The 12246-nt window shown below is 40.6% G+C and overlaps 1 protein-coding gene across 1 annotated transcript in view; it reads right to left on the bottom strand.

Moving 5' to 3' along the window:
- plcb3 (phospholipase C beta 3) overlaps window positions 1-12246 on the bottom strand; it is a 48214-nt gene that overhangs the window by 11058 nt on the left and 24910 nt on the right. Inside the window, exons 3-9 of the mRNA XM_022758365.1 lie at window positions 5958-6026; window positions 3857-3994; window positions 3426-3505; window positions 3282-3335; window positions 2919-2991; window positions 969-1069; window positions 600-766 (exon numbers count right to left, since the gene is read on the bottom strand). Of these exons, the coding sequence (XP_022614086.1) occupies window positions 600-766; window positions 969-1069; window positions 2919-2991; window positions 3282-3335; window positions 3426-3505; window positions 3857-3994; window positions 5958-6026 (682 nt within the window). The remainder of the gene's footprint in view (window positions 1-599; window positions 767-968; window positions 1070-2918; window positions 2992-3281; window positions 3336-3425; window positions 3506-3856; window positions 3995-5957; window positions 6027-12246) is intronic.

Below are 12246 nucleotides of genomic sequence, written 5' to 3'. Positions count from 1 at the left end.
TGGCTCCAATTCTCCCCAAGTTTTGTACATTTTTATCAACAGATGACATGTAGAGGGACAATTAATCAGATTTGTGAATGACTCCCACATTCTGGATGTTTTACAACAGATGCAAAGTGGGAAACAGCCTTGGTCAGTCCATGGCCTAGATTTTTAGAAGAGAGCGACCTCTGCTCCTCGTTGCTGTAATAAAAGTCAAGGATTTAATGATACCTATAAACCTGTAATTATCTAACGGACCGCTGCTGGTGCTGCTGATAAACCTCACTTCAGGACAAACAGATACAATCGACAAGACGACACAGCAACATGTACTTAAAATTATTGTTATCTAGCAAAATGACATGATTTAATTAGTCTGGAGTCTTCTTAAGGCTAAGGTTATTTGAGGAGGTCCTGGTCACTTCCTTAGAGAGAACCGGATGATCTTTTGGGATCACAATGAAGGCAAAAGAACCAGAAACTGATTCTTATCTGCAATAATTCAGAGCAAATGAAATCCACATGTTTTAAACTGCTCTGGATATGAGCATATAAATGCCTGAAATGTAAATAGAAAGATGACTTTAAGCAAAACGCACACACACACGGTTACTAACCCCTCTCCAACTGGCTGGTGTTGGTCTCATATTTCTCCATGATCTGTCGGACCTGCTCTCTTTTCAGCGGGGGGTACAGCACCTCGTTCAGTCTGGAGTCTCGCTGCCTGCGGTTGATGAAGTCCATGAGCTGGTCCAGAGAGATGAACGGTTTCCTTTTGGAGCCACTGGAGCAAAGAGAGAAGTGTATTGAAAAGAGTGTGTGTGTGTATAGGCTGCAAGTATCACTGAGAAACTTAAAAATAAAAGTCATCATGAAAGGACTGAAGGTGGAGGTCAAAATTTTATTCTGGCAAAAGGGAATGGGAAAAAAACTAAATGGAAAATCTCAGCATGTGTTTGTTAAAGCATTATTTATGCGTCACATACCTTTCCTCAAAGATGCTTTGTATCTCAGGCCGCAGACAGAGGCTGTCGAGAAACTTCTGGAAGGCCTCCCATGAGAAATCATCTGGCTTTATTCCCTCTGACTGCAGGAAGAGAACATAGAGGGCCATGTACAAAGGTAATGGAGGGAGAGAGAAAATGACCACACTGAGGATACAATGCAAAGTTTAACACATGTAAATGTTGGATCCAACACGCCACTGTGTCTGTGAAAATAATTCAGGTCTTCACTGCTGATCCCAAAGACATTAAACCCCTGCTTTGTTGCTGGATTTCCTCAAAAACAAGAGGGGCATTTTGCTGCTATTTCCTGTCTTCGTTTATAGACTTCTCATTTTTGTTAGATTTACAGATTTAAAGTCTCTGTGGGACAGTGAAGAGGTCGACACACTAACACAGAGGCATAGTAGCTGCAGAGACAGTTAGATCCTGTTGACAGTCAGTCAGCCTCTCAGCAGCCATCTGCCTTCAACTACAAGTTTTAAAAAAAACAAAAGACATACGTACACTAAAGTGTTAAGTATTGTAAAGGCTATAGGCTCTATTTGCTTTCTAAAGCGCCATGATTTTAGGTCGTGGCTCAGATCCTTCTCTTCCCACTGCGTGTCTTCTTCTATGTAACCAGCCGAGGGCGCAAGAGCTGAACAATATATGGAGAAATGCTGACAGTGCAGTTTGCACAATCTGGTCTCTTATTCTAAAAGAAATGTCTTGTGACTCCAAACTGATTTTTGGGAAAGATTGCAATGACTGATCAAAACACAAGAAACCTTGTTTTACCTACCAAACCACAGGCCTGTGGTACCTTACACTGCAAACACGAGCAAAGATTTTGACAATGCAGACGATGAAAAGCACAGAACTAATATTTTCATTGGACTCTCATGTTTGAAAGAATGAATGAAGTTATAAACCACCTTTGCTCTTTCTGGGAAGTCAAAACTTGGGAAAAACTGATTGTTCATTCTGATTTTCTTTTTTTGTGCTTAAAACTAATTAAATTCATCTTTTAGGAGTCTCAGTTTAAACAATGAACTTGTTTAAGGAACCAGATTTTACTGTTTTCCCCTGATCCTCAACTTTGACAGACAAGACAAAAATATCTGACCCTTGTTGACACATAAACCTGGTGAAAAGTATCAGTGAGGCCAGATATCAGTAGAGATAAGTTTGTCTTACATCCCACATCCCTATCAGATGAGCCCATCTCTCATGTTCCAAATGTGTTCAATTGAACAGATTGGATGTTATCATATTATTACCTTTTGTTTCATACAATTAAATATGTATTGATGTCAGTATCAATGTTCAGTTGCTTTAGTCAAGTGTGCATTTCAAGCTTAAAACTAGCTTAAAAAACAGTTTCAGCTGCTAATATGTTTATTCATTACTTAGTAAATAAAAATCCATTCATTCATTCATTCATTAGTTTTAGCTAACAATGTTAACTTCTCTGCTTGTTTGCTTACTAGCTTTTATGCAATCTCAGAGTCAACAAGTAGCTTTGAAGGAATAGAATGAGATTTTGTGAAATATGCTTATTTTTGCTTTCCTGCCAAAAGTTAGATGATAAGACTGATATCACATTTGTTAGTTAGCTTAGCATAGCACAAAGACTGGAAAAAGAGGGAAACAGTTAGCCTTTGTCAGTCTTAAGGTAGCCAGTGCCTCTAAAGCCCATGAACTAAGGTGTACAAAAATCAAAAATCAAAACTTGTCACTTTCGTTGGCAGTTAATTAAAATGCAATTTTCTCATTTTATTTTATTTTTTACCTGTCTTGCAAAGGCATTCAAGGAATGCTATGTAACACCCTAGAGTGAAAGACTATGAGTTGCATCTTTTTCGACCTGTTGTTGTCATGAATGAACCAACACAATACACACATATATCTTGAGTAGCTCTGTGGTCAGTGATTGCTTTAGATGATTACCCTGTTATTGACGAGAATGCACTGCTCCAGAGCCGTCTCCACTCTCTTTTTATCTGAAAACATCTTGAGAATACTGGAAGACAGAGAGAGTTTGGAGAGATAAGGGTAAGAGTTAAAACCTCTCATCATGCTGAGGATATCTCATCATAAAAATCAGGTCAAAAGAGTCTGAGAGGATCAGATTTGTATGAGTCAGCATCAAGTGTCAGACAGTGAATAGAGATAAATTAGAGGTGAACTTAAGAAGAGCCAAGAGAAAGTGAAAGAGAGACAGAGAAGAGGAAAAGAAAGAAGAAGTGAAGGGCACTGGTGTTTAAAATTCTGTATAGAGTTTAATAAGTGGTTGGTGTGCGTGTTTCTCACTTCTTCACTGGAATCTTCCCATCCTGATTCACCTGCAGCTTTAACTTAGTGTACCTGAAACAGACAGAAAACGTGAGCATAGAAAAATACTGATCCCAAATCTAACAGCTGCCTAAGGTCAAGATAAGGCACACAACGTCTTACGCTTTCAAGAGGAAGGTGTTCCGTGATGCATTCTGGGAAAGTATGTTTGTAGCCAAAGTGAACAGCTCATCAGTCCAAATCTGGAAACACAAACACACACACACACACACACACACAGAGGCAGGAATGAGAAGATAAAACAGGCTTGTTTGACTGTTCGTCTGATGTCAAAACTAAGTGAAACAGACACACACACACACACAGAGGAAATAATCCCTCTTTACAACTCCTAAACATGTACGCCTCTGTGTCAACATCGTAAATGGAGTAATCAGCATATGGCCTGAGGAAAGAAAGTCAACTAGAGGGGGGAAACAAGGAAGAAAGGACATGAAAGGAAGAAAATAAGGAAGGAAGAGAAAAAGGAAGAAATATAATATGCAAATATAAGTTAAATGAGTAGATTATAGAATAGTGGCTTCCATGGTTACCTTGGCTGTATCTTCCTGCATGGCCTGGAAGTTGAGGAAGGAGATGTTGACCAGGTCGTTGCCATGGACGACAGTTACCAGTTTCCCTTCTACATTGTCGCCCTTACCAAAGCCCAGCACCTCTCGCAGCTTCGGTTCCTTACACACACAAACACACACACACCGGTATTCTTATGTACGTTTTGGGACATTTTATTACACTGAATTTAAACATGACGCACACTCTTCATTGACCTTAACCTGGTTTGACTCGTGCATACGAATTCTACATCCTTCATTCTACATCCGATCTTCGCCCATCTCTCTGTCTCCTGAGAACAGTAAATGTGATGCATGTGGTGTAGCACTCTGATCTAATTAACCAAACGACTCTTTCCTCCCTTTTAGACGACTCTCTCTCTACCACCAAGTCGCTTGAACACTCAATGTCTCCCTATCAATTATGCATTCTCTCCATCACACCCTCTCTATCATGTCTCTCTTTCATTTCAATTAAATAAATTAACATGGATGACTGCCAGAGCAGTGTACAAAATGTACAGTGTCATTAAACAGCAAGCAAGAGTTTAAAGGATCCGTTTACCCAAAATGACTAAATAAAAAAAATTAAAAACATCAACAGCGACCTGTCTTTCCAGAAAATGTCTGTGTTACTGAAGACAATCCACAGGCCTCATTATGAAGAATTTTCTTTGGAACTACTTTCCACCAAACAAATCATCCTCGTAAAACTGTTGACAGTGTTCTTTGGATTTTCCAGAGTGACAGGAACCCCTGCTTCTGGATGTAAATGTTGCTTTTGAACTTTTTTTGAACCTGTATTAACTGACTGAAGACCAAAGAGCTGAAAATACAACAATGAAATATCATCATCTTACAAAAGCTGATATGGTGAACTTAGTGAACACTTGCTAATTTAAACAACCAGCAGTTATGAAACAACAACCCAACAACATATTCACTCTGATCTCTACCAGCTCCTGAGGGAAAAGTCTGGCTCTATAGCTGCTAAATGCTCCACTACCTCCATCAGCTCATCGCCAGTGTCTGTCTGCTGTTTACTGCTGGGCTGGCAGCATACAGTCAATTTATGAGAGCTTTTTTTCAGCTGTGGCTTTAAACAATGCTAATGAGAGCGGTGAAGTTGCACACCATACAACCAAAACAATGAGTTAAAGAGCTGAGGCTCAACATAACTGTTATGATCCATTGTGAATATAAAAATATTGATTATAGCAGCATAAAACTTATTTTTTAATGCTGTGAATATAGAAATAGTTGCATTTGGGTGGAGGCAGAAATCTCATCTGATAACCTGGGCAAACCAAAACCAAAGGGATCTGCAGAGCCAGATATCACTAGTGATAGGTGAGGGTTTTTTTTACTTGGGTAAATATGGTAAATTTTTTTGCCGTAGCTCTCCTGAATGCTGCCTTTTAACATTACTCAGCAGTTTACTCATAAACATTTCATCACCATATTACAGCCATAAAATTCACTTTTTACACAACACCCTTAAGTGTCAAACTGTCGCTACCTAAAGTCCTGAACATGCAGTTTTTCATACATAATAAAAGGCTTCTACCCTTTTATATGCTGACTGAAAGCAAAACAAGATTTTAGTGTTTATTCCTTTAATCACAGATTCATAAAATGTAATTAAAGTAATAATGTAAAAGCACTTTGTTATATCTTTTCCCAAACAAATCCACGAGCCTGCACTATGTCAACACATCCATGTTTGAACTGTTTACCACTAATGCGCGGCTTTATATCAGTGTCCCTGTCAGCCAGTTCTACGCTCTTACACAATGACTTCCTTGTCAACAGTCCCTGGTTATATCACTTCCTGTCTGACAGTCCATCTGTCAGCAGGCTCATTAGCACTCTGTCACCTTTGCACCATCAGCTGAGAGAGGAAACACACACATACAGTGGACACACACACATCTTTTGGTGACAGTGACACTTGAGCATTACATTGCTGGTCAGAGGACAAAGTTATCCACAGCAGGAGGTGACAGCTTCCGTCCCTCTGTCTCTCTCTCTCTCTCTCTCTCTCTCTCACACACACACACAAACAAACACACACACTACCAACCTTTGGTTGTTTGGCGTACTTTCCTGTTCTGGTGTCTCTGATGTTGCTGATGTCCAGAATCTCCACCTCCTAAAAGACAGATGACAGAAGATGTCATCACTTGTGGAGTAGAAGAGTTTGTGGAGGACAGAAAACCAGCATTAGCATTAGCAATCTCTACATTTATGAATATGTTACTAGGGCGTATTATTCATGTCCCTGGTGACAATAAAGGGAAGAGGAATAAGTGAGAGTATGCTCAGGGGAAGAGTGGGTCATTTCCTTTTTAAAAATCATACTGTACGTACACCATATTTTAGCCATGCTGTTGTAGGGATAGTAGTGTCAGTCAGTTGGTCCACCACTTTGGTCCTGACATAAATATCTCAGTAACATACATTCATGGTTCCAAGACCAGGTACTATTCAGACTTTGGTGATCCTGGTTTTTCTCTTTTTCGCACCACTATGAGGTTGATTTTGTGGTTTTAAGTGAAATGTCTCAACAATTATCGGATTGACTGCCATGAAATTTGTCACCGACCTTCATGTCCCGCTCAAGGTGAATTGTAATCACTGTGGTGATCACTAAACTTATAGCATCAGCATCAGGTGAAAATTTGACCAAATACCTACAAAACTAAGGACATTCCCACCGGCCTCAGGTGTACAGTTTGTCAAGTACTAATTGGCACGTTTGTTAAGATAGTCACCATGGTAACAGTATACAGTGCCTGCTAAACAGGTTAGCACTGTCATTATGAACATGTTAGCATGCTGATGTTGGCATTTTGCTCCAAGCACTGCTGACCTGAAATGCTAACTTCTTTAATGTTCTCATTATCATTACAGTGACACTGAAAAAGGTGAGCAGTTTACAGGTATGATAGCGTTAGCATTTAGCTCAAAAGCAACACTGTGCCTATGTACAGCTTCATGGAGCTGCTAGCGTGGCTGTAGATGTTTGAGTCTAATATATTTGTATGAGATAAAGACTGAGCTGGAGGCTATTTGCTCCAAACTTCAGATAATTTATGAAACATTTACAAAAAAAGGAACAGAGAACTTATAATGGGGGCAAGCATGTTTATGCAGCATGCTGGTGTGAGATGCCAGTTTTATGTTGATTTGTGTGAGAAGCAGAAAATGCCAGTGGAGTCTGTTTTTAGATGGATGGGCAAAGGAAGAAAAACTTGAATAAAAGTCTGTGTTGAAATTAATTCCTCAGGCTAAAACCTAATGCTCTGTCTAGCCTTTCTCCTCCCTCCATAAAATCCTCTTTTATTTATCTTTTATCAGACTTCCCTGGTTCTCTAGACATAAAACACAACCACTGACATATGAACTCTGTGTGTGTGTTTGTGTGAGTGTGTGTGAGACAGTTGAAAACAGACAGAGAAATAGTTGATATTTATAGAGAACATTTGGAGAACTCTGTGCACACACGCGTCTTTGGAGCAAATCTGCATGACTGATGCTGCAACAAAAATGTTCACACATGCAAACAAGCCAAAAAGACACACACACACACACACACACACACACACACACAGAAAACTGCCCGTTCAACCTATGAGGATAATGCTGTCTGGAAGTAGAGAGGAAGAGAGAGACAAAAATGGCAGGGATGGACAGGAGGTGTGGTGAGTGTGGTCATAAACCTAGCCATAAACACAGAGCAGGATGCACTGTAAATATTTGTTTAGCCCTGCACTCACTCCCTGAGCTGTCTTACTTCATCCATATCACTCATCTTCTATTTTCTTTCTCTCCTCATCTTCCTCTGCATCTCTGTGTGGCTTTGCTATGGGATTCAGTGCATCTTTAGGACATAATTAATTTTTTTTCATGTATCATAACATGTTTCATTAATGAAAAAGAAAACATTAAATGTTTACGTCCCTCTTCCTGTTATTCTTTATCTGAGTGTGACTGTTTGTCACTTTGTCAAACTTGTTTTATCCATGTTCTACCCATATTTTCTTTCCAAAAACAACAACAAAGACAAACTCATAAAGTCACTTTCCTTGGCTGAAGTATTGAAATTCACGCCTTCCTCATTCCTTCTTTCGTTATTTCACTCTAGCCGTGACGTCATCGCCCTGCAGGCGCTCTGCTCCCCTGGGGTTGGCGAGTAATAAAGGTCAGAAGTGTTGGACCAATTGCATTAAACTCTGTACTTTGATTGGCCTATCGAGAGTAACTTACTTCCTGGGGGAATAAAGTGCTTCTGGGTCTGAAGGACACACACACACACACACACACACACACACACACACACACACACACACACACACACACACACACACACACACACACACACACACCTCCTCTCCCACAGGCCGTGGTTTCATTCTGCTATTGCCATAGTGACTCCTTGGAGACCACAGTAATGAGACTACAACTTTGACTGTGGCCTGTGTGTGTGTGTGTTTGACAGTTAACATTTTCTCAGAGGCTAGTAATGTACAATATACTCACAGACACACACAGATGCAGCAATATGCACACAGGCATATCCTCGAAATGCAGGTCCTGACTTGTGAAACATCCTGACCCGTTGAGCAAGATAGGGTGTGTGTGTGTGTGTGTGTGTGTGTGTGTGTGTGTGTGTGGGGGGGGGGAAAAGCCTTGTCAGTCAGTGCACAGTAGATAGTGACACAGAAGTGTGAGCAATTCTTCATGAGCAAATCTTCACCCAAGACGAGAACAAATGTGTCAGCATGTGATCAGAAAAGTGTGTGAATGTGAAGTGGAATGTGTGTGTTTTTGCACATAGCTGTGTATCTGAGCACAGGGTGTGTGTGCATGTGTCCGTGTGAAGGTCGGTCATCACCGAGAGCACATTCCTAACATATTCCGGCCTTCTGCTCAGTTAGCGTGTGTGTATCTGTGTGTTTCACTGTGTAATATTTAGCTAGTCATGGCAGCTATAGCGCTCCATTCATCTCTCAGTGCAAAGCCCAAACACAACTCGCTCCATTTATCACTTCAGACTCGGCTGCAGGCTCATTATTGCTCCAAATGAGTCTGGGTGAGAGTTTTCCAGGAGTCACATCGTGATAAAGTGCTATAATTTACTTTAATTTACTGTTTTTGTGGACCAACTTTCCCTCAGCATGCCTCGTGGACTTCTGTCTCAGTTAGTGGTTTCCTACATTTCCCAGAATGCACTCCCACACCCCTTCTGCAGATTGTTGTGAACTTGTTGCACCAAGCTGTGGATTACAGGGACAGGTTAGCTGATAGAGGAGTTTTTCCAGCTGAGAAAAGCTGAGTCACACCCTTTGCTCGAAACAAAGTGCGTCTTGCTGCAGAGCATTCAGTTCTAACTGAGTCCAGAAGAAGTTCAGTCTCCCTCTTTGATTCTCAGAATGTGATATCAAAACCATCACTGCTGACGTTTCTACATTATTGAATTATTTAAATATACCACTCCTCTGATCCATTCAGACTGTTTTTGCAATTGCTGTTTCAAAGAATAAGAATGAACTGAGTCTTAATGACATAAAGACATTTCCAGTAATCAACATTCACCCAGTGTCTCTCACTCCTATAAGTTTGAGTACAGACGTTCACTGATTTGCACTGAAATTAAATAATAAATACCAGATGAGCACACTGAACATTTAATATTTAATAGCATTTAAAAGTGCCAGACGAGAGATAAAATGCTCCAACCTCTAGAAACATTAATCCCACCATTACACTCAAATGAATAGCTTTACATTTTGGCAGGTATCCTTATTCCCTTTCTTACTGAGTTAGATGAGACGATCGGTACTACTCTGATGTCTCTGCAGTAAATATGGAGCTGACGATTAGCTTGGCGTAAGATAAAGGCTGGAAACAGCCTGGCTCTGTCTAACGGTAACGAAAATTCACCCAAAAAAATTCCTGTAGGTTTCCACTAAACTATCTTGTTTGTTTAATCCATAGAAAAATCAAAGTGTAAAAACAGCAAGTTGAGATTTCCTTCCTCCCAGAGGTCACTGCACACCGCCAAGAAATAGTCCCACAAATACCCTCCTGGTAAAAATGCAACTCTTTATTTTTACACTTTGGTTTTTATATGGATTAAATAAACAAGATATGTAACATGTAATGTTGCGAGTGAGCTTGAGACGTGCTCCAGTCATGATACTGAGCTAACCGGCTGTTGGCTGTAGCCTCGTGTTTATCCGGATGAATCTTCTCATTTTACTCTACAAGAAAGTGAATAAGCGTATTTCCCAAAATGTTGGACCGTTGCTTTGGATAACAATTTCTCACACGGTATCTTCCAAAGTATCTAACTTGTTGTTGTTCAACAGTTTCGTGCATGGGTGGTTTTGATCCAGCAATTGTTATTAGGTTAGTCTATATTTAGGCACTAAACACAAGTACGGTAAATGTTACTGCACTTTGATTAGGCCTTCACTCACTAACTCTTTTCCTTCCTTCATTTCTTTGATTGACTTTCCACTTCCCCTCCTCCCTCCAGCCCTGCCACTCTACTCCATTCATTTTCCCAAGATTAGAAAAATATGAAAGGGCAACTAAACAATCAAGAGAGCACCACTCCTTTCCTGTGACGCGCCAGTGTATGTGTGTGTGTGTGTGTGTGTGTGTTTGAAAGATGACCGCAGCTAAATATGTCTTGAATGACCAATCACGGCACTTATCAAATGGCACATGATGACGGCATACAGAAAACTGATCCTTGTGAACAAACACACACACACACACACACACACACACACACACACACACACACACGGTGCCAGGACAGCATACGTCTCCACCCTGTACCACTTGGCTGTGACCCAACCGGCCAATCAGTGCAGAGGGGAAGAGAGGAGAGGAGAGGAGAGGGGAGGAGATGAGAGGAGAGGAGACGAGAGGAGAGGACTTTAAAGAACACAGAAACATCGTAGAACTAGAACAAAGAGAACTTCAAACTATTTTATGGCTGCGATGGGAGAGTTGGCAAGGTGTTTAGAGAAGGAGAAGGATGGAGACACTTAATACCCCTGTGAAGCATGGGATGCTCTATAACTCTGTCTCTGTCACCTCGTAATATTTCCTCTGTGTATATCAATAGGATGTCACTCTCTCTCTCTGCCCCTCCTCCTCTATCGCTCCTTCCTTTATCTGTTTATCTCTCTCTTTTACTCTTTGTCTCTCTTCCTCACTCAGTTGTTTCATACTTCTGTGGTCTGGAGAGAGCGACAATGAAGAGAGTGAACAAGTGAGAGTACATTAATGTTCACATTTTAACCACTTATCTGACAAACTGACCCAGAGTGATTTGTAATCAGTGAAATATTAGAGTCCACACAGAGAAGAATACAGAGAGAGAGGGACAATAAAACATGAAAGAGAAGTGACATCTAAATATATGAGGATGGAAAAACATCACCATTTATGAGAAGAAAGGCAAAAACAAGTTGAACATCAATAGAATGAGCGCACACATAAACAAAACAGTCATTCCAAATGTCTAAAATGCAAATAAATACAAGCTGAACTGGGTCTCTCTCTCTCACACACACACACACACACACACACACAACACACACACACACACACACACACACACACACACACACACACACACACACACACACCAAAAATAGTTGCAAGAATCATAAATCATTCACAAAACACAAACACACATAGATCAGTAGGGGTGAAGTAACTACACAAACCTGAGTGTGCTGCTGCCTGCAGCCCACTAACACACATACACAGACACACACAGACGCACACACAAAAGCAAAACATGAAAAGTAGTCAGAGAAGGTGGGAAGAAAGCACAGCTATGTGCGAGTGTGTGAAGTTAAAAGGAATAGCTCAGCATTTAAGGAAATACGCTTATTTTCTTTCTTGCCTAGAGACGGATGAGAAAACTGATGCTTGCAAGCTGAATATGAAGCCGGAGATAGCAGCCAGCTAGCTTAGCTAAGCACAGACACTGGAAGCAGCGAGTGACGAGAAGACTCCAGAAGTCACTGTCCCAGTGAGAAACAGTCCCAGCAGCATGTGGAAACTATGACTTGTTGTTTTTACACTTTGGTTTTTCTGCAAATTTGGAGGAAAAAAACAAGATATATTGTCTCAATTAATGAGCTCTGGTGTATTCAGACAGAACACATATAGCCCTACAGTGCCTGGTACCGGCTACTTGTCTTTTTTGGTTTTCCATCGGGCAAAAGTTGTGGATAGTAGCTGGTGTAGCTGTTTTTTTTTTTTTTTTTTAAATCACTGACGCGATACCAAAGAGTGGCATGTAAACACTGCAGCTAGTAAGGATTGTCAATGTTGAGCCA

This window comes from Seriola dumerili, unplaced genomic scaffold (genome assembly GCF_002260705.1).
Source record: "Seriola dumerili isolate Sdu_G_001 unplaced genomic scaffold, Sdu_1.0 BDQW01000295.1, whole genome shotgun sequence".
NCBI classification, from domain to species: Eukaryota; Metazoa; Chordata; class Actinopteri; order Carangiformes; family Carangidae; genus Seriola; species Seriola dumerili.
Note: the sequence above shows the minus strand (reverse complement) of the source record. Positions and strands in the feature narration are given on the sequence as shown.